General features: G+C 44.8%; 1 protein-coding gene across 3 annotated transcripts in view; it reads right to left on the bottom strand.

Annotated features, from left to right (window-relative positions):
- Positions 1-27674, bottom strand: part of ADAMTSL1 (ADAMTS like 1) — a 473481-nt gene that overhangs the window by 236875 nt on the left and 208932 nt on the right. Inside the window, exon 1 of one of the 3 annotated variants that reach the window (XM_083419279.1) lies at positions 16277-16809. The exons of the other annotated variants lie outside the window; for them this stretch is intronic. Coding sequence (XP_083275405.1) covers positions 16277-16333 — 57 coding nt within the window. The 5' untranslated portion in view covers positions 16334-16809. Of the gene's footprint in view, positions 1-16276; positions 16810-27674 lie in introns of those variants that run through there. 3 annotated transcript variants of the gene reach the window in all.

Here is a 27674-nt window from a genome sequence, read left to right as displayed (position 1 = left end):
CCGAACCGCCTACCTCCCTTTAGGCCACCAGCCCTGAGAGCCATCCAGCTTCCCCCAAAGCATCAAATAGAGCAGCTTCAGCAACTACAAGGTCCGGCCTGAAGGACAGGATTAGCAGGAGCCGGCCCAGCCAGTGCTATTTCACCCATCACAGTGTTGCAGCAGCTGAACTCCTTCTTGACAAGCAGCTATTAAGAAAGGCGAGAACTTATAAAGGTCAGGAGTTGCCAGCTTGAACCATGTCCCACCTGCCAGCTCCCCACACAAATCCTGCTCTGTATTTCCTGACAAGCTACTTGAAGAACATCCTTCCACAATCTTGTAACCCTCTCAAAGTTCAGGGTTAATCTGACAGCAGGAACTCCAGCAGCAAAGAACAAAGTGATTGACATTATGAATGGGCATTTGGTTGACTCGTCAGTTCGCATTTCCAGTATTCATATCCCCCAAGGAAATACTGTACGGATGAGTAAATTGGCTGTGGCAAAAAATATATGTCATAGGTCTCCACAGAGAATATATTCTGAGAGAACATCAACATACCAGCACACACATAATGGTAAGTTGCTGTTCTGCAAAACACATTAGTGGTCTCATTCCAGTTCTCGTTGGCATATGCCCATTTTTGCATATAAAATAAGAAAAAAGGAGAAGAATTACCTCACATGGCAATCATTTGTTGGCTGCCCCAGAAGCAGAAATGCCAGTTTCAGACATGGCACTATCCGGAATTGACTCCTGCAAATTGATGGTAGCGGGCAATCAACTGGCAGAAAGGTAAGTCTGCTTTTTCACATACAGTCAGAGCACTTCAATTTATTTGTCGCCAACATCACGAATAATGACTGTATACACTCATGGATATATATAAATGTAATACACATGCACAGACATATATATATACTGTATATATGTTAATGCAAGTTCATTAGAAAATGTAATGCAAGTCCACTTTTCTACGCAGGGTGGGATGTGACAAAAGTTGACAGCACGGACAGGCAATTTCACAAATGGCCTAGTCAAAGTGCACCAATTCACCAATATTCACCAATATTACAAATGTATTGCTTTTTAATGATTGATTTGTCCATGTTTTTTATCTGTAAACCACCGCCCGTTCCATCAGGGGAATCCATAAAATATTTATTGTGTCTCATTGAACATGGTTCACCTTCTCCACCTGGTTGCATGCTTCTTGCAATTAGGAACACAACTGCCCCCACATTACAGGGGTTCCCGGGACAGAGACACGGTTATACATAGCAATGATTGTATCTTTTTTCTCCTGCCAGTAAGACCCAAGAGTCATTTTCCAGGCAGCTGATTAGCAAAATGCCTTATGGTGCATGTTATATACCCACAATAATGTCATCACAGAGCACTTTCTATATATATATATATGAAAAATATTTGGATGTGGTTTCTTGTTTTTCTATTGGAGGGGCTGGAAACAATAATTAGGGCAACTAGCTAAAAGAACACAGTAGCTTGCTCATGTACCGAGTCTCTGAATTCCTGATGACCAATACTTTTTTTTCCATCTGGGGGATGGACCTACAGAGCTATAGTTCAACTTTTCTAATTCCCGGCAGGAGTTGGCAGATAAAGGTAATTCACCATATGTTGCAATCCCTCTGTTTCTTCAGAACTATGATAAAGAGGCTGAACAGCAGCTATAACCCTTTCCTCAAACGTAGTCAAACACTAGAAAAGGAGGAAGGGAAGAAACTGGGGCTATCCAGATGTTGTTGGACATCTTCTCTGGCCATTGCCCATACTACCTAGGTCTGAAGGGGGTTGGAGTCCAGCAACATCTGGAGGGTGACAGCCTCTCTGCCCCCCCACTGCCCCCGCTTCACTGGCCAAGCATCTGGAACTAGGTCAAATTGGTGCCCTACTTCTGAGGGGCATGCCCGGTCTGTTTGGGTTCTGCCGGGCCCACACACTTTTCCAGAGAAGTTGCAGCAAGAAAAAAGGCCTTGCGCTCAGTCTATCACATCTGTTAAAATAAGACAACATGAAATTATTCATGATGACTTGCTCAAATCTACAGAAGGCAAAGTAACTTTTCGTTCAATGTCGTTATGTGCCTAGCATAAATCAAAGTGCCCCATTTAAGGTGATCAGGCAGAGCTAAATTGGCAAAGCAATTCATCTGATTGGGTGTTTTCTTTTTCAGGTTCTCCTTTGCACAAATGTGTAGAAAGAAAAGAAGAAGAAGGGGGGGGGGATGGTCACAGCAGCCCTACTTGGAGCAAGATTCCTTAAAGATTTATAATCTGGTGCCCATCACATCGGCACCTAACTCAACGAACCTGTTAAGTTGTGGGTGAACATATCAGACGACACAGTGATTCTTCAAACAGCTCTTGTGTATTCACAGGCCAGAACAGAACTGAACTGAAGGGTTCAGCCAGCCTGCTTATATAGAGCTCCACTACAATGCAACTGTAACACTTTCTGTAACTATCCAATCACTGGACGTCACTTTCAATCCCTTATTTGCATATGCGGACCTGAGTGAAAACTATTTACAGTATCCCCCTGCTGGCCCAGGGTGAGAACTTCAGTACATGACAGAACCTAATTCTGTTAAGTTCACAGCAACCTCCTGCCTCTCTATCGCTAAAGAATCTCAGCCGAAGTTGAGCTCACACCTTCCCTTTAAAGGGACAACAACTAAGAAGGAAGCTTGGCACGCCATACAACCTACAGTATATCACTTCAACAGTTTGCATGTTGTGCTCACCATAACATTTTTATAGAAACGCTTGAAATTTTGAAAAAGTAATCACCAAAGTAGTTCCAAAGGAAGGTGAGGGGCTGATTAAAAACAACGGAAGAGATAATTAACAATTGGTAGAGTTTTCAAAATGGAACAGGCAGAACATCTTACAACTAATCCAAGAATGCGGCAGCTAGACTGGTGACTGGGAGCGGCTGCCGAGACCACATAACACCGGTCTTGAAAGACCTACATTGGCTCCCAGTACATTCCTAGCCCAATTCAAAGTGTTGGTGCTGGCCTTGAAAGCCCTCAAAGGCCTTGGCCCAGTATACCTGAAGGAGCGTCTCCACCCCCATTGTTCAGCCCAGACACTGAGGTCCAGGCAGTTCCCTCACCGTTGAGAAGTGAGGTTACAGGGAACCAGACAGAGGCCATTCTCGGTAGTGGCACCCTCCCTGTGGAACGCTCTTACATCAGATGTCAAGGAAATAAACAACTATCTGACTTTTAGAAGACATCTGAAGGCAGCCCTGTTTAGGGAAGCTTTTAATATTTGCTGAAGCATTGTATTTTAATATTCTGTTGGAAGCCACCCAGAGTGGCTGGGGAAACACAGCCAGATGGGTGGGGTGTTGTTGTTGTTGTTGTTGTTACTACTACTACTACTACTACTACTACTACTACTACAGGAGCATTTTTGATATGGCTAAGCTGAAGCAACCTTTTTAACTGTTTTCCTAACACTTTGCCTCCAAAAGATGTCTTTTCACTGCAAAAATCAGAGAAGGATACAACCACCTTTCCCTTCTCCTCACCAAGCAGAAAGCAATGCATATCCTTTTACGCCCTTCACAACTACTCTGTTAGACCAATTTTTTTCTGAGGTGTCCATCCCTGCCCAAAGTCCTGATTGCCCTCCATGGCATCTCTTCTTCCCTTGAGCTCCAGTTTCCCACCTTTCCTTCCAGCCCCCTCCCAAAGTTTAACCGCTCTCTGTGAGCACCTGTCGGGAGAGAAAATTCACACAAGCAAGTGTGACCTGAAGTCTGAAGATCAGGTTCTGTGGAGAAACCACAATTGTAGAGAACGCTGGGTAGGCCCACCCTTTCCCATGCTTTGTTTAAACTAAATGGATTGATTGGCTGACATTTGCCCGCGTAGGAAAAAGTGAAAGAAGGAAAAATAAGTAAATTCTCCAGGCTGTATTTCAGCACCAGAACAATAAAAGCCGTTATTACTTCTTTCATACCTTTTCATTTATGGTTCTATTGATGCAACACAGGAATTAAACACAACTCTATCAGACTTCAAACGGGGGGGGGGGGGGGTTAAGATTTATCCAACAAAGCAGGGAGGAGAAATCCAATACCCCCAATAGTACTTTTGTGTAGAAATAAAATGAGTTATATTTATTTTATGGGACAGTTTGGATTTATTGCATGTTGCACATAATCTCCGGTCTTATTTCTTCAGTTCTCGTGGATTTTATCTCAGGATGCCTTACGTTATCGCCCACCTCCTTCCTTCCACTGCGAAACTATTACTATTAATAATAATAAAAACCCCAAACCGCACTCAGTGCACCACCCTAATAAATGGTGGGTGCTTTGGAAGAAATTCCAAGTAGGTAATAAAGACAAAAATGGAAACTCGGCAAAAAATTAATGTAGTGTAGAATCAGGGAACATACCGCTTATTGCTTCTACACAAAAATAGCAGTCGGAACCCATTTATGAGGTATAATTCACAGGTGGTGAAGCTATTAGCAAGCGCTGCATATGCTTGCCACAGAGATGGAATAAATCTTGCACTCATACTTCTTGCACAGCTTTCTCGCTACTGTGTCTTACATCCCACCCTTCTGATGATGAAGCTTTCTGATTTACCCACAACTATTTGGGGTTATTTTTACAATGAAATTAAAGCATGTTCTACTTCGGAGGCGGTGGAAGCAGCAACGGTAGGGATGTGAAAGGAAACTTAAATCATTGTGCTGAAAGAAATTCGAAAAATGCCTATCAATTTACTAAGAATTGCAAAATGCATTCTGCAGACGCTACGGTCACTGCAACTGCATTCGGGACCAAAGCTCACTGCCATACAGTCATTCTTGTGGGAATTTGCAAACAGCTAGACTACAAAGCAGCCAGTATGACAGTGTTGACAGACTATCAGAACTGGAACCAGGGAAGATTCTGTTCCTTCGGGGATCTACCTGGATATCCTTGGGCAAAGATCTCTCAACCTCTTGCCTAATTTCATAGCTGACATATAGGCTTGCAAACCTGAAAAATTCAAAATCCTGGCACCTTGGCAGAGCTCAGAGGGTGGGGCCCACAGAAGAATACCCTGTTGTTCTCAAGATGCACAGTTATTACATGTGCTCACAAGTCTCCTGCCATCAAGGCATACAATACATGAATGGTATCAGCTCCCCACAGATCAACACAACACAATCCATTTGCATGCAGAACACATAAGTCAAGACAACAATCACAGATGATGCTTCAACTCACACAACACACACATGCATTCTATGGCTAAGGTATGTGCCATATAGGAAATATACATGCACTTTCCACACTCAGCCTCTCATTGTTAACACAAATGCATGCACAAAGGACAAGACTGAGGGCGCTTCCAGACTGTCTCTATTCCGTCACATGCCACTAAAGTTTGTACAATTAAAGCTGCTTTGGAGTTCTCACGCAACTAGCCTGCTTCTTCGAAAAGTCAGCCTCTTTGCTATCAGGAAAGTGAATGGAAAATGTGGGGTCACATGTGCTTCACACAATGTTGCCTAACCAAGCTAATCAGAATTCTTGTTCAATAAATAGCTGGCATGGTCTAAACCTCCTCACAAACTTTGTGCAAACAGTTCAGGATGATTGCCGAATAAAAAGGTCATCCGAATGTGACCCGAAACCCAGTTTTTCTTCCCTCACATATATGTCGGAATCTCCGCTACGACCGAGCTGATAAAGCTCATCTTCCGGAATCTCCTCCAACGATAATTCACGACCTGAGCCTTTGATGAGGCTCCAAGCATGTTCCCATTACGCAGAGTTTCAAAGCAGCAGAAGTGACGAGAAATATGAGCTACATGCTAAGGGTTTTATTGCTAAGCTATGCAGACAGAAAAGAAATACACCCTCTCTCTGTGAGAGCAGAGAGCAACTGAAAAAACAAAGGAAACAGGAAACCAGCAAACATCACATTCGTCTCCCGTCTTCCGTGAGACTTCCAACAGTCTGGAATGCAAAACAGAGTCTTGTGACTCAAAGCACTGCACAGTGGCACAAACAGAAACTAACAATATACACTCACACTGCCTGAACCAGATGCCTGTATGTATGCTTGGTAGGGGCAGGGCCTTCTTGGTGGCTGCTCCCAGACTTTGGAATGCCCTCCCTAGAGAAGTTAGTCTGGCTCCCCACCCCTTATTCCAACAGGCTTTGGGGAACTGACTTTTTTGAATGAAAGAGCTGGTGCTGTTTTTATTATAATTATCTGTATGTTTTTAATAGACTTCAGAAAGAGCAAGAGTGAGATGCTGAATGATATTAATGTTTAATTGTTTTTCCTATTATTTCTTTTCTATGTTTTTAGCTGTTCCTATTTCATCTGTAATCCACCTTGAGTCCCATCCAGGTTTATAGTCATCACTGTGGCAGAGAGTTCCATAGTTTAACTGTGTGAAGGAGTGCTTTCTTTTATCTGGAATCTTCCAACATTCAGCTTCTAGTGATATGGGAGAGGGAGATTTTTTTCTCTCTATTCACTTAATCCATGCCATGTACAGTCATACCTCATGTTACATTTGCTTCAGGTTATGTTTTTTCAGGTTGCGTCCCACGGCGACCCAGAAGTACCAGAAAGGGTTACTTCCGGGTTTCACCACTCGCACATGTGCAGATGTGCAAAATGACATCACGCACATGCGCAGAAGTGGCAAATCGCGACCCGGGCTGACGAGGGTTGCGTTCTGCTTATGTTGCAAACAGGGCTCCAGAACGGATCCCATTTGCAACCAGAGGTACCACTGTACAATTTTATAACCTGCTATCATGCCACCGCTTAGTCACCTGCCCTTTCACTCAAAACAGTCAGTTCCCCGAAGCCTGTGGGAATAAGCTCCCACACAAACAACATGTCAAGGAAATGAATATCTTTTCTATCAGCTGGGAATGTTTTATTAGGCATATAGGATCATAGGAGCTCACACCTGCAGTCTGAGGTGGTAACGCTCTGAGACAGGTTTCCTGTCTTATGTGCTGTTTGACCTAACACCTACACCCTTTAATAATCTATGCTAGACCTCTTTGTTTATCTTTAGTGACATATATAAAGGTTTTCAGGATTCTTCCCATCACTGCTTCCTCAGATACCTCCTGCATAGCAGTGCTTTAGATCAGTGTTTCCCAAACTTTGGTCTCCAGCTGTTTCTGGACTACAGTTTCCATTGACTGGTCTTGCTAGCAAGGGATGATGGGAGTTGTAGTCCAAAAACAACTGGAGACCCAAGTTTGGGAAACCCGGCTTTAGATAAATGCCCTTTTGCCCAGTGGATATGGTTTTAATCTCCTAATTTTGAACTCAGGTGCAGCAAAGATATCCAAGCGGCAGAGAGCACGAGATAGGTTTTGGACACGGCTGCCGAAACGGCACAGTGTTTTTGAACACGGATCGTGTGCATAAACAAAGCCACTTGACTGCATGTGTAAAGAGCAGAGTACAGCGTGCACCTATTCAGCTGGCACAACTGAGTGCCGGTCGCATACACAAGTGAGTGATCATGGAAAAAGAACATGTGCGTTTTTGGAGCAAGCATTGGAAAATCGTTCTCTCCGCACAGCTATAAACGTAGAAACAGATGGGCAGTCTTAGAGTGATAGACATATCTGCACAAAAAAAGGGGGGGTGACAGAAGAAAACTTTTCTGAGTTCAGCTGTAAAACAAGGAATTTAAGATTCAGTCCACAGGCTAATTGCACCAATGGTCATCCAAAACAGATAATAGAGGAGGAGAGCATGAATGGAATGGACTATTGTACTTGACTAGATTCCATGTATAAATTAGGAGGAGGAGGAGGAGAAGGGGAAAGAAATTCTTGAGGGGAGGGGGAACCCATGTACTTTATTATCATTCCTAGTGTTACTCCTGAAACTATTACAATGGCAGGCAAGAGAGCTAAGGCCCCTGAAAAGAAGCAGACAGCAAATGCAAATTTGATTCAATGACTCTTTGACAAGAAGTGGTTTGACTTCAAGTCAGGATGAACATGCATGTCAAAGAGCAGCCTAAGTCTCAGCCACATTCCCTTTGGGTGAGAAGACTGAAGGCTCCCTGTGTCTCCTCTGCATTCTCTAAATGAACATAATGGGCCTTTTAACCCTCTTCGGGGTGTTGTTGTTTTTTATCGGCTCATTTCTTAAGCATGTAAAATCTATATAAGGAGCAAAGGCATCTCTTCTCACCCCACCGAAAAATACCTGGGTTTGTTGGTCCCTGTCATTGGAATTCTAGGGCTATGAATGTATGTCCATTTTGCAAACCAAGGCCAAATTCTCCACTGGTGCAAATCAGTGGGAGTCAAATGAGGTCCAGAGGTCTGCATTTGATTCCTGAAAGATCAATATTAGTGGTTAGATTATGGCAGGCAAGCTCTTTCCATCCCTGTTACCTCAGGTGAATCTCTTTCATCAACAGCCTCCCAACCTTATCAGCCATAATTTAAGCAGCAGGCTTTATCTGTGCATACACACCTCACACGACAGGAACTCCATGCAATATTGATCAAGGCATGGTTAAAAAAGAAATATTTAGTTTCTCTTATCTTCCACACACATAACCTCACAAAAAAGGGGGGAAATCCCTGCATTTTTATAAGAAAAAACTTCATTGAATTGTTATCCTACAACTCCTCATCCACCCCATGAAGGTTTTTTTTTTTTTTTTTAGAAATCACACTCATTCCTCAATATAGTGGTACCTCAGGTTACTTAATTCGTTCCAGAGGTCTGTACTTAACCTGAAACTGTTCTTAACCTGAAGCACCACTTTAGCTAATGGGGCCTCCTGCTGCTGCCGTGCCGCCGGAGCCCGATTTCTGTTCTCATCCTGAAGCAAAGTTCTTAACCTGAAGCACTATTTCTCGGTTTTGTTGTTGTTGTTTAGTCGTTCAGTCATGTCCGACTCTTCGTGACCCCATGGACCAGAGCACGCCAGGCACTCCTGTCTTCCACTGCCACCCGCAGTTTGGTCAGGTTCATGTTTTCTCGGTTAGCAGAGCCTTTAACCTGAAGCGTATGTAACCTGAGGTACCACTGTATGTCCATCTGAGTGTGTCCAAGTGGCTTGGACTGGCCCAAGGTTATCTGTGAGCTTCATGGTTGAGGGGGACTTGAATTTGGGTCTTACAAGCCCAACCACGGCGCTGCATAGGTTCTCATTCAGTATTTTCGCATTCATAGAATGCCTCGTGTGTGCATTCTTGTGGATACTGAGGAAAATGTTCACCTCTGACAAATCTCAGTCACATAAATGTTTCTTCAATTAATTAGCACACACACACACACCCTTTTTTACAACTTATTTATTTATTTTTGGTGCATCTGGATTGGCAGTTTTTAAAACACACACACACATAATCTGCTACTGATATTTACTCACAAAAAGGGGCCTAATTTAGCATGTTCACTTTAAAGTCTGGAACTTCAAGCCTCCCCTTCTCCATTATGTACTTCATCAAGCAGGTTCCAGTTATTTCACAACTGATCTGGAGAAAGACTCACGCTGTGCCTCTTCTTGGTCACTTTCCTGTCTCCCCCCCCCCTTTCATTTTTGGAGCAAGTGACTTGTAGAGCTGCACCTGTGCAGCTACTCAGAAGGAAACAGTAGTAGCCTGCTAATTCTTTTAGCAGAAGCTAAACCTGGCTACCTACCAATTCCCTTCAAGATTCCCTCCCCGCCAATTTTTGGCAATCTATATCAAATTAAGTGCATGTGCATGGAAACAATTGCAGAAATACATTGATTAATAAACCTGAATCCCCACAAGAAAGAACTTCGTATGCACAGAAAAACACGAGTATGTGTTTTACCACCACAACAACAGTGAAATTAAAAGCAACAAAGATGGCCACCTGCGCAATCCTGCTCCCCAATCTCCTTATTTCTAAAATTAATTACTTGTTAGCCTCTTGGTTTGCAAGTTCAGGCCCTGTTGCATAACAAAGCAATGAGATTTATTTTTATTTTATAAACCTAATTAAAAATTATTGGGCTCAGTCCCCTGATAGGTCTTTGCAGTGTCGGATACCTCCTTTTGTATGATGGTTTGTAGTTCTTGATCTGCATGCAGTGGGACTTTCAGAAGTTGAGCATGGCCAGCCCTCTTAGGAGCACAGTGACTCAATGAATCAGAGGATGCTAAATCACAGCTCCACTCCTGCTCAGAAAGAATGTGATGGGGCAGGAGAGACAGAACATCAATGCCTCTCTCCTGCTGCCTAGCCAGAGCTGGTGCAATATTTGCAGAGTTCCCCCATCTGGTGGCAGCAGATTTGCATATCAGCCACAATAAAGCCTACATTCCTATGAACTAACATATGTGAAGAGTTTCCACTGAACTCTGTGTCAGCATCACTGAAATATGGAATTTTTACAAGAATGAAGGAGGCTGGAGGTCCTGGCACTCACGAGGTCAGTGGTGAAATCTAATGTCTGGAATTCTTTTGCTTCTAACCAGAGATGGGTCTGGTAGACTTCTCCAAGGGGCTGGATGTGGCCCTGCTGCTGCTGCCCTCAGCTATATGCTGTGGCAGGCAGAATGCTAAATTATCTCTTGAGAAACTCAAACATATAGTCTTCACTTACTTCAGTGCCACCTCACACATTGCATTCTTAGGTGTTTAGTATATACTTCAAAGTATACATGAAACAAATGCATGCATCCTGCAAGGACTCTCCATGGGAATGTACTCTCAGTGGCTTCCATTTTTTCTTGAGTGTGCTTGTTGTTGTTTAGTCGTTTAGTCGTGTCTGATTCTTCGTGACCCCATGGACCAGAGCACGCCAGGCACTTCTGCCTTCCACTGCCTCCCGCGGTTTGGTCAAACTCATGTTGGTAGCTTTGAGAACACTGTCCAACCATCTCGTCCTCTGTTGTCCCCTTCTCCTTGTGCCCTCCATCTTTCCCAACATCAGGGTCTTTTCCAGGGAGTCTTCTCTTCACATGAGGTGGGCAAAGTATTGGCACCTAAGCTTCAGGATCTGTCCTTCCAGTTTGCACTCGGGGCTGCTTTCCTTCAGAACGGAGAGGTTTGATCTTCTTGCAGTCCATGGGACTCTCAAGAGTCTCCTCCAGCACCATAATTCAAAAGCATCAATTCTTCGGTGATCTGCCTTCTTTATGGTCCAGCTCTCACTTCCATACATCACTGCTGGGAAAACCATAGCGTGCACCTGGTGACAAAAACAGATTTGCTTCTACGTGTGCAAAGGATATTAGCATTTCAGGATGTAAATCATTTGTCATCAACATACTCCCAAAGTGGTGGTGCCTCTTCTTGGACACATCTATGTGGGCTTATTGGGTGGTGAGACTGAAATACATCCATTCTGCCCATCCGATTCCAGGCAATAGGTCAGTGTTCACAGCAGGATTTTCAGCATAATAAGGGCAGCCACCAAGGGACCCAACATGTTCGGTGCTTACATTCACACCTTTTCACAATCTATTTACAGCTGTTCCAGTGTCGTTCCTCTCCTCCCCTTCCTGGCCATGTGCTTCTTCCTGACGATTGTGACCCTAGCCAATAGGGGCAATCATATCATCAGCAGGATGACATCATGATTTGGCTGTATGATTACACGACAAAGCCCGTTCAGAGTGAGGACAGGGCGCATTGCCCTCACTCTGGTTACGCAGACACGTCTGTGGTTGTTTGTACCCCCTGACAAATCAACTGAAAGTGGTCTCTTGTTGCTAAAGCCTTATTTGATTCCTGGCAGCCACAATGCTGTGTGTGCTGTTCTGGTCCCCAGCTGGCATGTGGTGAAGATGTGAGGATTTGAGTGCCAGGATAAAGAACTGATGCATTCTACACTACAACTGCAGACCACACAATTCCTGCCTTTTCTGGAACTACGACCCATTGTTTTTTACAGGATGAAAGTACTGAAGACGATGGCTCTAGGGATGAGGATGTACCACGTCAAACACGTCATCAGAGATTAAAAACCTTAACCTAGGATGTGGACCTTGGTGAAAGCAGCAGAGCAATTACTCCAGCACACAGCAGGATGGCTTTTGATCAAACTGGGCTAAGCTGCCCCTTCACTTCCCATTTTGCATTATGCAGAAATATGAAAAAATGGTGCTATTCAGACCAGAGGTGGAGTGAAGTAAAGGATTAGGGAGATGTCTGGAACTTCTGCACTCCATCTGACTGTTCAGACTCTGAGCATCTCTTGTAGTAGGGGAAAGGGGGCTTGCAAAACAAGGCAGTGAAGAGTGGGGGCAACGCCATCTAAAATGAATGCACACTTTTGGCCTACAGCAAGAATGGGGAACCTGTGGCCCTACACAGATGGGCTACAAATCCCATAACCCTTGACCACTGGCCATGTTCTCTGGGACTGGGACTTCTAGAGGACCACAGGTTCCCCATCCTTGGCTTGGAGGATGGAAACCCCAGGTACTTGTCCCGCTGTACCTATTTTGCTCACATAACCACAATCCATTCAGGTTTTTGACCTTCAGTCTCTAGGGGCTCATGTACGCCAGCTTCCCAGGCTCCCAGTTGCAGCAAGTAACCAGTAGCACGGGAAATGTTCACAGAAAAATTGCAAAACCTTTCCCCTCCGAGACATGTCCTATGCTCATCCTGGGAAGCTAGCCATGAAAACCAAGGCTCCTGTCTGCTTTGTGTGATCTATATGTGGGCTGACTCATTCAGAGTACTGAGGAGGTGATAGTTTTCCCCCCTGATCCATGCATACAGAGGTGTCTGCAAGTGTCAGCTACAGTCTATTCTCCAGCAAATCCATAGTGACAGCTCTACATACATGGAAGTTATCAGGGATATGCTAGAATTGACAGCAAACATATTTCCCTTTTTTCTACAGAAATGTGGGCCTGCACCAATAATGAATAAAGTGAGGGTGACAAGATTTAACAGCGAATGATGGGGTTGAGGAGGGGTCAGGCCCTTCAGAATAGTGCCCTGACTGGCTTACCTGGAGGCAGGCAACAGTGATGGCACTGCTAGGTGGCTGTGTTCAGCCCCCATTTTAACTCCTCACAGCCTTCAAAAGGCATGCTACCTCAAGTGAATTGTGGGAAACTGAAATGGTGCCTAGACTAAACCACCCAGTGCTGCTTGGAGTGCCAGACTGGATTCAAAAAAAAAACAACAAACAAAAAACAAAACAAAAAAACAAGCAACCCCAAAAAACAGGCCACCCACTCACAACCCCCTTTTGCTCTTAAAACTGGGCCCCTACCCCCTGTTTTATTAATGATTGGGGCAAACATCTACCAAAGAGAGGAATCTGCTTCTGGTGCTTCTGGTCTGGCCCTCATCTGACATCACAAGCTGCTTCGGGATCAACAGGTATGTGTGTACTCAACTCTGATACCTTCCTAGTTGACTTTACCCAGGTAGCTGAGCATACTTAATGTAACCTCATTTTTTTGTTTCTTGTTGCAAGCCACACCTGTAAGGCAAAGCTGACCTTTCTGTGTGCGGTGCTATGCAGACCAGAACTAAAAGCCAAGCACAATATGCTTCATTCTCCCACATAAATTAATGCTGAGCTGAAGTTGGGCGACTTACTTTAAAGGGAGGAGCCAGAGATCTGCAGGTTTCTATAATCTATATCCTGTTCTTGGTGTCCATCCATAATTCACTCATTCCTCACACTTGATTTAGGGAAACTCTTTTAGAAGAGGAACGGAAGTCATGATTCGCACGCGCGCACACACACACACACTCCGTAAGTGCTAGCTTATTAATCCCCTAATTATGTCCTCTCTTATCTTCAACTCTCTTTTAAATTTCTTGTTCCATCTCATTCCACCCATAAAGATATTTGAAACCAAACAGTGAAGCAGAAAGTTGCCTGCCTGCCAAAATGCATATATTAATTTGCAGGGGGAGTGTAACATAGTCTTCCCCATCACTCATCATTTTATTGTGCTTTACTCGGTGTGCTTTGAAATGCATTGGGGCAAGAAAAATATAAAAACAACAACAGTGCATTGTTTTGTGTACCTTTGAGATTGCATCTCCCCCCATCCTCTTTTTCCCTATAACTTACCTGCAGGCACAAATTAAGTTATATTTGGTGGTGAATGGGGAAATCTATTTAAAAGGTAGAAAAGAATCCCAATCAACTCACCCAACTCAAACTGGTATATAGCATTAAAGAATAATGCATAATGGTTGGCAGCAGAGAATACTATTTATTTTAGTGAACTGAGAAATGAGTGCCTAATTCACAAGTAATGGAGATTTGGTTTAGGTATGTTCTGAGGACGAAGCCAAATCACGCTGCTTCAACTCTTGCTTCAGTCAGTCCTAGAATACAAAAAAAAAAACCCCACAAAGTTTTCCAATCGTGTATAAAGCGGGGATCAATTTTAAGAGAGAAAGGGGGCATGTGATTGAGGCATGGTGAACCAGTCTGTTGCCCACAGTCTCTCACTCACAGCTTATTGGGGCTGGCAGTGGGGAGGTACGCTGCGGGAGAAGGAGGGTTTAGCACCCCTTTTTGCTCTCAAAAACTGGCTCCTGGTGGATTAAAATTGCACGATTTGGCAGGGCAACGCAGAGTAACAATTATGCAGGTCTAACACAAGCATGCTCCAAATATAATACTCTTTCGCTTGCTGCTGGGATGAATTCAGAAAGGAAGAAAGAGCGTCACTCTTTTGACTTGCAGAGCAATAAGGATGAAGATTTGTTTACAAATCACTATTGCATAATGCGCACAGCCTTTTACAGTGTAAAATAAATAAAAGACAGGCCCCTGCCCCAAGGAGCTTTCAAACGACCCCTTTATTATAGAAGTGGTGGATGGAAGTGATTATTCAGTGGCCAGAAAAATGCTGATTTGTTCTGGCACTGGGGGTAAAAAGCCCTGGATAAGCCTGACCAGCTACCCATTCCTGCCACTACTAGTGATTTGTAATAGTTTACACATCTTATCTTAAAAACAAATGTTGATATGCACAATGCACAATATGTGCATAACTAGTGCAAAGATTTGGGGACAGTGGCATGTGCAATATCATGCACAACACTTGTTGGCAAAAAAATAAGTTTGCCCATAAAAGTGATGGTTGGTATAAGCAGTAGAGCTGGCAATAATTGCAATGACAAACAGTAACCCGGTTTAGGATAAGCAGCCATCTGTAGGAAAGTATTTACAGTGCAAGTGAAGTGCAGAGTCATATCCCTGTCACAGAGAAAGAGTGAGTCAGCAATAAACTTTCAAATATCTCGTGGACCTTAGTGTGCAATAGCAAGTTTAATTCGTATTTATAGACAGACTGGATTTTCCTTGAACCACACCAGAAACAGTACTATTGACGTTCAAATATCATTTCTGACCCCCCCACCCCACCCCCTTGCATTTGTGAAATCCTTCACAAGGACAACTCCATTCTTGGTCCCGGACCAACTTTAGCTCTTGTTGCAAAAAAATCAGCATGAACGAGTCAATTATTCCAAATCACCAGAAGTGATTTGGAAAAACAAACAAACACAAAAGACACGCGCAGCATGCAAGAGCATATCTTTTCAAGATTATGAGCGACGCTTTTGGGAACGTGAGGGAGGCTAGGGAGGAGGGGTAGTAACCCACGGGGGAGACTTTGCAACGGAGCTTTCCCTTTTAACACCCCCAAACCCCCAAGCCCAAGAGTCCAACTCGCAAAAGAATTTCTTCCGTCATTCAGGTTAGGGAAGCCTCCTATCTGAAAAGTTTTGTTTGGAGGAAATAACGCGCGCTTAAGATCCTCAAACGGGCAGGATCGCTGGCACCGTGGGAGAGGAAAGAAGCAGCTAAGTTTGCGCGATAATCTTGCAGTGATCAGAGATCAGCGCGCTACTGCGGTAGCAGGGCTAGATCCTTCAGTCGCTTGCGGGACCTGCTTTTCTCTCCCTCTCGCAGAGTGGGCGAAATAGTTTTTTTTAAGAGGAGGGGGAAAGAACGGCATCCCTTCTAGAAAGAATCCCAGGCACATCCTTAACCACAGAACTGGATGTCAGGAGTGTGGGCTTCCCCTCCAAGACCGAGAAGTTTCAGGGGCTGCCTGTCCACACCAAAGGCGAGCCCAACTCTCTGTACCTGCCCTTTAAGCCCCTACCACCTAACGGGACCTTCTCTGCGAGGCTGGGACCTCTGCGAGAGGAGCAGCCTCGCTTGGAAGGAGTCGCCGCGCGCTCTCCCCACCTAAGTTCTCCAGACATTGCAAGGGAGGAGAGACCATCCTGCGGCCGCCACTGCTTTAGTAAAGGAGAAGAAAAGGCATTTACCAGGAGCAGGGAAGCCAGGAGCAGAGCGCCAGCTGTTGCCCGGCGGCACCATTCCATGCTTGGATCCTTGCCGGGATCTCAGCCGGTCAGGCAGAGGCACTGCGGCTGCTAAGCGGCTCTCCTGCCTCGCTTGCCTGCTGTCAGGCTCGGTGCAGCAGCAGCAGCGGTGGCGGCGGCGGGGCGCTAGCGCTTGAGCCGCTGCCTCTCCGCTTCCATCCGCCGCGCTCACGTTTCCTGAGCGAGGACTGGGCGAGAGCAGGGGCTGATCTGCATGGAATCTCTCTCCGAACAGGCAGGCAGCCAATCAGGCTCGGGCTAATCAGACATGCCGAATAACAAAAGGGGGAAAGGGGGTCCCGGACAAGGATAACTGGGAGAAGGAAGGAGGGAGAGGGGTGGAAGGAGAGAGGGAGCGTGGCAGAGCTTGGAGAGGAGGAGTGCTTTGCTTGGAAGCTCTGGCATAGTTCGTTGCTTGCGTTTAGGAACCAGCAAGGTAGCTCTTAGCTCTCTTTCTGCCCGCACATTGTTCCGTTCAGGAGGGGAAACTTAATCCCTGTCAATATATAACACATGCCGTTAAGGGGGACGCGAATCAGAAGAGGCAGAAATCTTTCAGGGAGGAAAATAAATCACCCTCCAAATATGCTCCCGTGCTCTTTGTAGGCACACGTACTGGGGGGAAAACCCCCCCAAAACCATGGCAGGCCAGCCAGCCAGCCAGCCATAAAGAAAGCTTGCTTGTCCAAAGGTATATAAATTTTGGGCTGGCCCTCAGTACACACCAGCACACCAATCGTGGATGGGAGCTGGTTGTTTCGTTAAGAGGTTCATCTCGAAAATGTGACGCTGGAGATCAAAGGCTCAAGAAGCCAGAACAATCCATATCTCGACAAGGTGGCAGGAAAGGGAAGGAACTAGACCATAAGTGCAGTCCTCTTTAGTACAGTGGTACCTCAGGTTACATACGCTTCAGGTTACAGACTCCGCTAACCCAGAAATAGTGCTTCAGGTTAAGAACTTTGCTTCAGGATGAGAACAGAAATTGTGCTCCGGTGGCGTGGCGGCAGCGGGAGGCCCCATTAGCTAAAGTGCTGCTTCAGGTTAAGAACAGTTTCAGGTTAAGAACGGACCTCCGGAACGAATTAAGTACTTAAACCGAGGTACCACTGTAGATTCTTTCCGGGGTGGGTTCACTGCAAAGGAAATGTCTAGCACACACGTTATTTACGTAATACAACATGGAGTGTTTACATGTTTACTAGGCTGTGCCCTTTCTTGCTCTACTCACCAACCCTATCACCCTGCAATTTCCCTCACATCAACCTCCCAGAGCATCCCCTTTCCTGCAACTACTAAACTCACTTTTTGCCTTCCCAACCCAATTTCTGAAGCCACTTCTATTCCGCAGCCCTACTTTGCCTCCTGTTTTCACCTTCCCCCTCCTGCCCATGCCTTCTCCTCCTTGCCTCTCCTTTTGTGTAACCTCCCCTTGCACACAGACCCCTCACACACATTGCAACCAGTAGGCACCCTTTCCATCTTCTGTCCAGTTAGGAAACCACCCTCTCCTCTTCCCCAGACCCATTCTTGCTCCTGCCTTCCTCTTCATCTCCACTCCCATGCCTGCTACTCCCTCCTTTTTTTGAAAACCCTTCTGCACCCCCAATTTCCCCTTCAACCCCCTTCCCCCCTTCCTCCTCCTCCTTTTCTCAAATCTCTCTTCCACACAGATCATCACAATCTCTATGCCCCGTCCTCTCGCCTGTTCTGTAGCCCCCTCTGCGCACACACCCCTCAAGATGTATGTTTACGTACCCTGCTCTCCCCACACATATATCTGGCACTTCAATGAATCCATAAGTTATACAGGGACCTTGCTGCCTTGGCAAGAAAACCCAAGGAAATCCCGCAGCTTTTTAGAATATGTTCTGGTGGACAAGAGGAGAAATGACCATTGGTAGGAGTGCAGAGTGAAGAAATGCCATGGTGCATCTATAACAGTGTATAAGGATGCGGGTAGCACTGTGGTCTATACCACTGAGCACCAGTTGTCCTGGTGAGGAGACTGACCTGATCAGACTGCTGGAACTGAACAGAAATCCAGGGACACAGGGGAACTGCAAACTTGTTCTCACCACGTTGCAAGACGTGCTTACCAAGTGATTGCATGTGCACCATGCCATAGCAACACTTGATAAATGGCTGTATATATTTACCAGGTGGCGCTGTGGTCTAAACCACTGAGCCTCTTGGGCTTGCCGATCGGAAGGTCAGAGGTTCAAATCCCCGCGACAGGGTGATCTCCCATTGCTCTGTCCCAGCTCCCGCCAACCTAGCAGTTCAAAAGCACACCAGTGCAAGTAGATAAATAGCTACCGCTATGGCAGGAAGGTAAATGGCATTTCCATGTGCTCTGGTTTCCGTCACGGTGTCCCGTTGTGCCAGAAGCAGTTTAGTCCTGCTGGCCACATGACCCAGAAAGCTGTCTGTGGACAAACGCCAGCTCCCTCAGCCTGAAAGCAAGATGAGCACCACAACCCCATAGTCACCTTTGACTGGACTTAACTATCCAGGGGTCCTTTACCTTTTACCTTTATAACAGTGAAACCAGATCCCTTCATTTGCCCCACCTGCAATAAAACATGTCTCTCCCGTATTGGTCTCTAAAGCCACTGCAGGCGCTGTAACTCTCCAATGCTTTGACTTTACCCGCAATGGCACACTCTTCCATTGTCTCTGAGACAGACGGATGACAACAACAGCAATTCTAGTAAGTCGCTTTATCTGGGCTGAAATGAGATCCACACTGAGATAGGCGCATGAAAGCTTCTACCACAATAAGGCTGCAATCTTAACCCCACTAACCAGAGAGTAAGCCCCACCAAACAAAATTGGAGTTAATTCTGTGTAGAAATGTAGAATTGTGCTGTTCTTTTGCCACAGATTTGGTAATATACTTCATCAGAAAACGGGGTGGGAAAACTGCACAGATGGAAAGATTAAAAGGTCTTAAGAGACCTACTGTTATAGGATTGGTGGAGTGGGGTGCCTAGTCTGGGTTTTTATACCTGTAAGATGGGATTCTGTTGGAAGATGCTGCTTAAGCAGTCAGATGCACATCAGTGTTCCTATGCACACTTATGTCCACTAGTATACAAGTAGCATACAAGTTTATGAGTTCTTTTCAATAAAATAGGCCTATGCCTGTAAACCTATACTTGCAATAAAACCAAGGCAAAGATTCTCTTCTGCAAAACTCCCCAAAGGCAGGTAACTCATCATCTGCAGCTAATTAAACTGGAGTCTGCATGTGCGCAATTGACAGAACCATCATTGTCCTGCGCGTTGAAGTCAACAGGAATTTTGCATGCAGAAAAAAATGTCAGAAGAAATATATTAGTAGCTGTCAAATGGTGTTGCCTGCAGCCCTCAGACACATAATTTGTCAGTGGGTGTTTTTTAAAAAAAGATTTATATTTAATAAATAGCACAACTATCAAATGTAAGAGCTCTGCAGTTGAACACAACTCTGTGCAACACACCCCTGGCTTTAGACTTTTGAGCTGGTTCAGACATAACATTTTCCAGACACAGGATGATTACTTCTAGAATGGTTTCCATTACCAGGCACATGTACGAATATGTTGTGAATCATGCTTATACCTTCCCACCCCCATACCTGTCTCTCCCTCTGTAAACAGATGGCGGAATCGCTTTGGCTCACCACAGTGCCGCGATTATGGTTTAACAACTTATAGAACACAGCTAAGGTGTTCTGCCCATTGCAGAAAGACCAAATGAGGTCTGAAGAGATGTGGCAATTATAGGGAGCATGTTGTGCGGCATTTTACTCCAGCTTTTACCATCGCGAGGCCACCCATAGTGCTGGTGCTAATTTTACACCCAGTTATGTTAGTCGACCGTAAAGAAGGCTGATCGCCGAAGAACTGATGCTTTTGAATTATGGTGCTGGAGGAGACTCTTGAGAGTCCCATGGACTGCAAGAAGATCAAACCTCTCCATTCTGAAGGAAATCAGCCCTGAGTGCTCACTGGAAGGACAGATCGTGAAGCTGAGGCTCCAATACTTTGGCCACCTCATGAGAAGAGAAGACTCCCTGGAAAAGACCCTGATGTTGGGAAAGATGGAGGGCACAAGGAGAAGGGGACGACAGAGGACGAGATGGTTGGACAGTGTTCTCGAAGCTACCAGCATGAGTTTGACCAAGCTGCGGGAGGCAGTGGAAGACAGAAGTGCCTGGCATGCTCTGGTCCATGGGGTCACAAAGAGTCGGACATGACTAACATGTTAGCCAAAACGCAATCAGGTAAAAAGACAAAGCGGCAATGCTAGTGAAATTAAGGGTAAAAAAAACTGAAGGCGACTGAGGCTACTTTGATTGCATAGGGGGTCCATTTCAATGTTTAGTATTTCTAGATAGAGGAACTCTCTTTGTCTCTCTCCAGCGAATCAGTCAGCACTGAGCACAGAGTTGGTCAAGCAGCCTGACTCACCACATGACAGCTCCTTCATCCTTAGGGCAGACTTTAGGTCTAAGTGCTCTGGAGACAAAAAGGTCCTGGGTGAGGAGAACACCTTGAAACAGAGAGGGGTTATATCTCAGTGTAGGGCACACATTTTCTTCACACATTCTGTCAGTCATTTTGATGAGACCTTAGAGAAGCTTCTAAATTAGTCACTCAAGAGTTTCCCCTCCTTTCTAGTGGTTATTTTCTTCTTGCTTCTAATGAAGATCCTTATTTAGTTAAAAAAGGAACCTCTACAGGTGGGGAGGATAGTCTGGAGTTGTGGGATCATCACAAAGCGACACAAAGCTGATTCCCCATCATGAGTCTGGATGGGCCCATGCCTTTGTTCCTTTGCTTTTCGGCTTTCGGATGTTGGAACTGAAGCTGCCTGGTTAGCCATGCCTCAGGCCTACAGCAAGTTTATGTGAAATGAGCGCAGAAGCAAGAGCGGGTGTCAGAACTGTCTGATGCATCACTCTAAGCTCTACAGATTTAACAATGCTTGATTTAAAAACCACCTGCCAGGACAGGAGAAAGCTGTTAGCATCAAATGTGCTCTATAACGGGTGGAAATGGTGAAGTGAACTTTGGAGTTGATCTCCCTGGAGAGAATCACTTATAGTTTTCACTTTGGAACCCACCTGTCTCTCTCTGAAAGCTGCACGTTCTTATTTTCTCAGTGTTTTCTTTAAACGTTTTTGCTGCGGTGTTAACAGTTGTTATTAAATTGCCACTCACTACCCATTAGTAAGCAATTAGTGAGCACAGTGCATGCTTATAATCATGGTTTGCATTTATTTGTTTTTGTTTTTATTGGAAGCTGCTCAGAGAACTTGTGTTATTGGACATCATAGAAATGTTGTAAATTAAACAAAGAAACAAATGCTGGATGGATATTTACACAACACTAAGCTGATACAGATGGAAAGGGTGCTTTGACAAATGCTCTGGTTCGCCAGAAGCGGCTTAGTCATGCTGGCCACATGACCCGGAAGCTGTACGCCGGCTCCCTCGGCCAGTAAAGCGAGATGAGCGCCGCAACCCCAGAGTCATCCGCAACTAGACCTAATGGTCAGGGATCCTTTTACCTTTACCTTAAAAAGGGATGCGGGTGGTGCTGTGGATTAAACCACTGAGCCTAGGGCTTGCCAATCAGAAGGTCGGCGGTTTGAATCCCCTTGACGGGGTGAGCTCCCGTTGCTCGGCCCCTGCTCCTGCCAACTTAGCAGTTCGAAAGCATGAAGTGCAAGTAGATAAATAGGTACCGCTCCGGCGGGAAGGTAAACGGTGTTTCCGTGCACTGCTCTGGTTCGCCAGAAGCGGCTTAGTCATGCCGGCCACATGACCCAGAAGCTGCACGCCGGCTCCCTTGGCAAATAAAGCGAGATGAGCGCCACAACCCCAGAGTTGTCCACGACTGGACCTAATACCTTACCTTAAGCTGATACCCTTTACCTTTAGCTGATACAGATGGAAAGGGTGCTTTGACAAATGGGAATGGGGGGGGGGGAACAGAAAGGGCAAAGCAGCCTTTGCCAACCTGGTGCCTCACCTCCAGACATTTCAGACTACAACTCTGTACTTGGTGGGACTTAATAGTCCAAGATTTCTGGAGGGCACTGGGTTTGTGAAGGCTAGGGCAAAGAGAAGTGGGAGAAAGTTATCAATTGTGAAAGTTGTGCAAATGAAAGGTGATGAGACTGAAATGACCATATGGATCATTATAGAAGAAACTCGTCTTTGCACGAGAGATCAACAAAAGCATTCCCAAAGAAAGTGTGGTGCCCTCCAGGCTTGCTTGGATTCCAAGACCCTCTACCAGCATGGTCAATAATAAAGGATGATGGAAATTGCCATCCATCATGGAAACCATCAAGTTGGCTACCCCTGACATAAGCTATGGGCCTGGGGGGTTCTTTCTTTCAGAAGATAGTCTTTTAACCCTATCCATATTTACATAAAAATAAAGTTCTTATGTGTTTCACAGGATCTCACATCAAAGCAAATGCGTTGAACTTAGATTAGCCACTTATCTTCCTTAAGTTATGGACCAAGAGCTGAACAATGCACACATCAGGTTCACAAAAGGTGGCAAAATCCTATTCTATTCTTCTGAAGGGTGTTGTGTGTATGGATTCTTTGTTCACATGGTAGCCAGTTCTGAGTTATTATAGCTCAGAGGTTTTATGATGTCATCAAGATGGCAAAAGCAATCTTTTTCTGATTTAAGCTATAATGTGATCTAAGTGTTGGTCAAATATGATAGCATTGCAAGTAACATTATTAATAAATTGCTGTTATTCTTTCATGGGTAAAATAACAAAGATATTTCTGTAGGACCATGGACCCACTAGATGAAAAAAGCACACGGCCACAGAAGTGACCTCATCTGGCTGAGAACACACTGTCCACTTCTGTGCTGAAATAGCAAATGTAAGAACCGTGTCACCTTAAATCCCCATGGAAGATGTTGCCAAAAGCAGAAGAAATCAGAAACCACCAAGCAGCTTTAAACCTTGTAAAATTACCTTCAGAGCAATTCCATCATAAGTGCCGCAGCCTGTTTAGGATGAAAAGAAAGTTTGGGTGCTATGATCACCAAAAGGTAACTATTGAATTTATAACAGCTACAGAATCTAACACAAAGGAACACCTTTTTGAATATCTTGAATTACCAAAAATGACTGAGACAATTAGGAGACAGACAACTCAAAGGTATAAAAAAGAATGGGGAATTTATAAAGAATACTTAACTAAACATTGTCCACAAGTGAAAACCTGGACATGCTTTGTCTAAACTCTGCAATTTGTAAGTTAGAGAAAGAATACATGAGATAAAAGAAAGAAATGCACATAAGGAATATTGAAGCAGTGATAATAAAAGGGGGGGGTGAACCCTTAATGAGGAGATGGGAACCCATATGGAGAAATTAAGAAATTGTGAATTGAATACAAGTCTTCTTTGGGAATTTAAAAATTTATACATATTTGTTTATTTGGTAATTTGTTGTTCCTTTTGTATTTTATTTGGAATGTATAATTTTTACCATGTAAGAAAATCAATAAATTTTCTCTGAATCATATAGCAAAAAAAGAAAAAGAAAAAATGCACACCAGATGGGAACCTTGCCCTTCTAGAATTTATGAGGTTAAGTGTCTTTTCTGTGAGAGACAAACCAATTAATTACGTGAAAGGATGAAATGTGGGTGTTCATTACAAATGCAAGTGTGTTCCATAGTATGGAAAGGTGTCTCCTTATCAGGTCTGAAAGACGTTCACAGAGAAGACACTGCACATTGGGATAGACTTCGGAAAAGTATAAACAGCCTTTTGCCATGATGCAGTTTTGCTGAATGAATTTATTTTGGTTAAGCTTATTCTTCAGGACTGAAACGTAACAATTCAAAATGAACTAATCCCCCGTCCTAAGAACTGCATCACAAATGACGTTACAAAATACCCAGTCTGTTCCTAATGTCCTCTTCTTTTCAGGTTGTAAGTTCCAGCCATAATGTTCATGGAATTCTTGGTAAGTGATGGCTTGCAACACTATAGAGCTCTTTGTGCCCTCTGTGCTATGACAGGGGTCAGCAAACGTTTTCAGCAGGGGGCCGGTCAACTGTCCCTCAGACCTTGTGGGGGGCCGGACTATATTTTGAAGAAAAAAAAAATGAACGAATTCCTATGCCCTACAAATAACCCAGAGATGCATTTTAAATAAAAGCACACATTCTACTCATGCAAAAACACGCTGATTCCTGGACTGTCTGCAGGCTGGATTGAGAAGGCGATTGGGCCGGATCCGGCCCCCGGGCCTTAGTTTGCTTATCCATGTGCTATGAGGACTGTGCTCTTGGTTTAGTCTGGCTGAAACTGGTAAATCCCAAGGACGGCTTGCTTGAGCTATGTGCATTAATATCACACACACACACAGAAATATTCTGCAATGTTTACTGGATCCTCTGCAAACATGGTAATGTGGAAAGAGTTCCTTGAACATGGAAAGCTCCTATTCATTTGTTTGAATAGGACGACTCTAGATTGACTCTGTTGAAACTATAATCAGCAGGTGCCCTAACACAGAGATCACACCAGCAGCTAGTCTCACTGCATCTTCCGATGTTAAGAGTTTTGTTAATAGGTTAGCTACTAAAATAAACAGGGTTTCAGTCTACATCTTTTAATTAAATATTATTTATATTGACAAGAGTGGAGAAATAAGATTGAAAACAAGGCGGCCCTGCCTGCATGCTGATAATTTATGCCAGGATTGTCGTTTAAGAAGAAAATTTCATTGATGTCAAAAGGGGGATTTGGAGCCAAAAAATGAATTTTCTTTTAAAAAAAAAATAAAAAAAATCTGCTTGGGGCACTTTCTAACTTGATGACATTCGTCTGCTACGGATTTTGAATTTAGTGGCAAGTTTTTTAAAGTGCAACATTTAGTATGTGTTGATCGGGCCAGGAAAATGCATATAGATTTGCCTGTATATGCCACTTTAAATATACTTCTGTGCTGAAAATGTCAGTCATTTCCAATGAATAAATGAGAAAATGAATTTGAAAATTATGAAAGAGGGGAGAAAATTTCAGTGAAATTCCCGTGGATAGGAGGTTGGCTTTTCTTGTTTCAACTACTGTACCTTACTTTTCAGGTGTCTGAGAAGTTTTGAGTATTGCTCCTCTCATTCTATATATTATCACTCTAGTGGTCTGCATTTTGCAGTCATCCTAGATATCTGAACTGCCTGTAAACCCTATTGTGCCCTTTCCTCTCTAAGAACAGGAAGCTATCTACCAGGCTGCTTGTTTTGAAAACTTGTTTTGAAAACAAAATCAGCAACTGCGCTGATCTCAGGTGCTTGCTAGTCAGGACTCCCGAGCATACTGTTCCCTTTTTTAAAGGGAAATCCCATTATTCCGAATAGGATTCCTCGCAAGAAAAGGGAAAAGTTGACAGCTATGCTCCCTAGCTTCCCACATACCTTCATTAAAACCCAGGGGATGATATCAGGCGATATTGTCTCCTATATGTCTGCCCCCTTCCCCCTGCCCCACAAAAGTAAGCAGGGCACCTGGGGAGGCTGCAAAACACTGAATACACACAGCAGCGGAGGAAGCCGTTCAGGCGCCAGGGGTGGCGTGCCCAGGGGTGGGGCAAGTCACCCAGAGGGGTGGAGTGAGCCATCCATAGGGGCGGGGCACACTGCGGGGCCTTCAGAGTCTGCCTGCCTCCTGTTCTACAGCTGGGAGGGAGGCAGTGGGCAGACCATTTGGGGCAACGCGGAACTTGCGATCACCTAAGCCAGCGTGCCTGTTGTCTTTGTCCATGGAGTTTTCTTGGCAGGGATACTGGAGTGGCTTGCCGGTTCCTGCTCCAGGTGGATCACGTTTGGTCAAAACTCTCCACTATGACCTGTTCATCTTGGGTGCCCTGCTCGGCATAGTTCATAGCTTCTCCGAGTTCTTCAAGCCCCTTCACCACGGCAAGGCAGTGATCCATGAAGGGTCACCTTGCCAACAAAGGTCCGTATAGTAAAAGCTATGGTTTTCCCAGTAGTGATGTATGGAAGTGAGAGCTGGACCATAAAGAAGGCTGATTGCCGAAGAATTGACGCTTTTGAATTATGGTGCTGGAGGAGACTCTTGAAAGTCCCATGGACTGCAAGAAGATCAAACGCATCCATTCTTAAGGAAATCAGCCCTGAGTGCTTACTGGAAGGACAGATCGTGAAGCTGAGGCTCCAATACTTTAGCCACCTCATGAGAAAAGAAGACTCCCTGGAAAAGACCCTGATGCTGGGAAAGATGGAGGGCACAAGGAGAAGGGGACGACAGAGGACGAGATGGTTGGACAGTGTTCTCGAAGCTACCAGCATGAGTCTGATCAAACTGCGGGAGGCAGTGGAAGACAGGAGTGCCTGGCGTGCTCTGGTCCATGGGATCACGAAGAGTCGGACACGACTGAACGACTAAACAACAACAACAACAACAACAAGCCAGCGCGCCTCTCCCAGGAGAGACACATGGCTCAGGTGCACTGCAGGCCCCGCGGTGAGTGCCGCCCGGCATTTTGTCACCCCCCCTCAGTGGTGACACCTGGGGCGGTCCACACCCACTGCATCCCCCTTTTTCTGCCCCTGAATAAACATGCTAGCCTTGGCCACCTTGCAACAAGGAGCTAAGCTCATAGTCCCATATCCACTGAAACAATTCTACCCTGCAAATGAAGCAGAAGCAGAAGCCGCCTCTTTTCTAGGGGAAGAAAACTTTCAAGCAAATGGAGGACAGGTTTTGGCACAGCACTACCTTCTTATCTCAGTCAGCGTAGCACTGGCTGTTGTGTGCTTCCTACATTTACTGGGTTGATGGATTATAGGGCTGCTGTTTAATGATAACGGTCTGGTTTATACAAGGGTTTCTTGCTGGGCTTTACTTCTGCCGGTTCCCTTCTTTTCCAGCACGTTGGCTCTTCTGCCTCATTTGAAAGTGAGCTCTGCTTATTGAATTGTGCTGGGTGAAGCAAGAGAACCGGGGAGCCCACAGACCCACCAGAAACTGCTGGGCCCCCACCCCTGAGACCCACTTGAAACCACTGTGTAAAAGAGGGAACTTGAATTCAATGCAGTGGGCAGGCTTCTGGCACCCCTTCCAAATCATTCTCTCCAATACGTGAGAAAGGAGAAGTAAACCTGTTTTATATTACCATACATGAAGAACCCCTTGTCCATGTAAAGGGAAAGTTAAATAAGGAAGCCATATGGTGATAAACCCCAATAAATAATGTTTGAAATATTAACCAACTTTGACATTTTTTTCTTGTAGAGATATAAATCCTTTACGGTTCCCTCCAACCCCAAAAATGCAT

Source organism: Podarcis tiliguerta (genome assembly GCF_965153285.1).
Source record: "Podarcis tiliguerta genome assembly, chromosome: 17".
Lineage (NCBI taxonomy): Eukaryota > Metazoa > Chordata > Lepidosauria > Squamata > Lacertidae > Podarcis > Podarcis tiliguerta.
The sequence above is the reverse complement of the archived record's forward strand: the minus strand, read 5'-3'. Positions and strand labels throughout refer to the sequence as shown.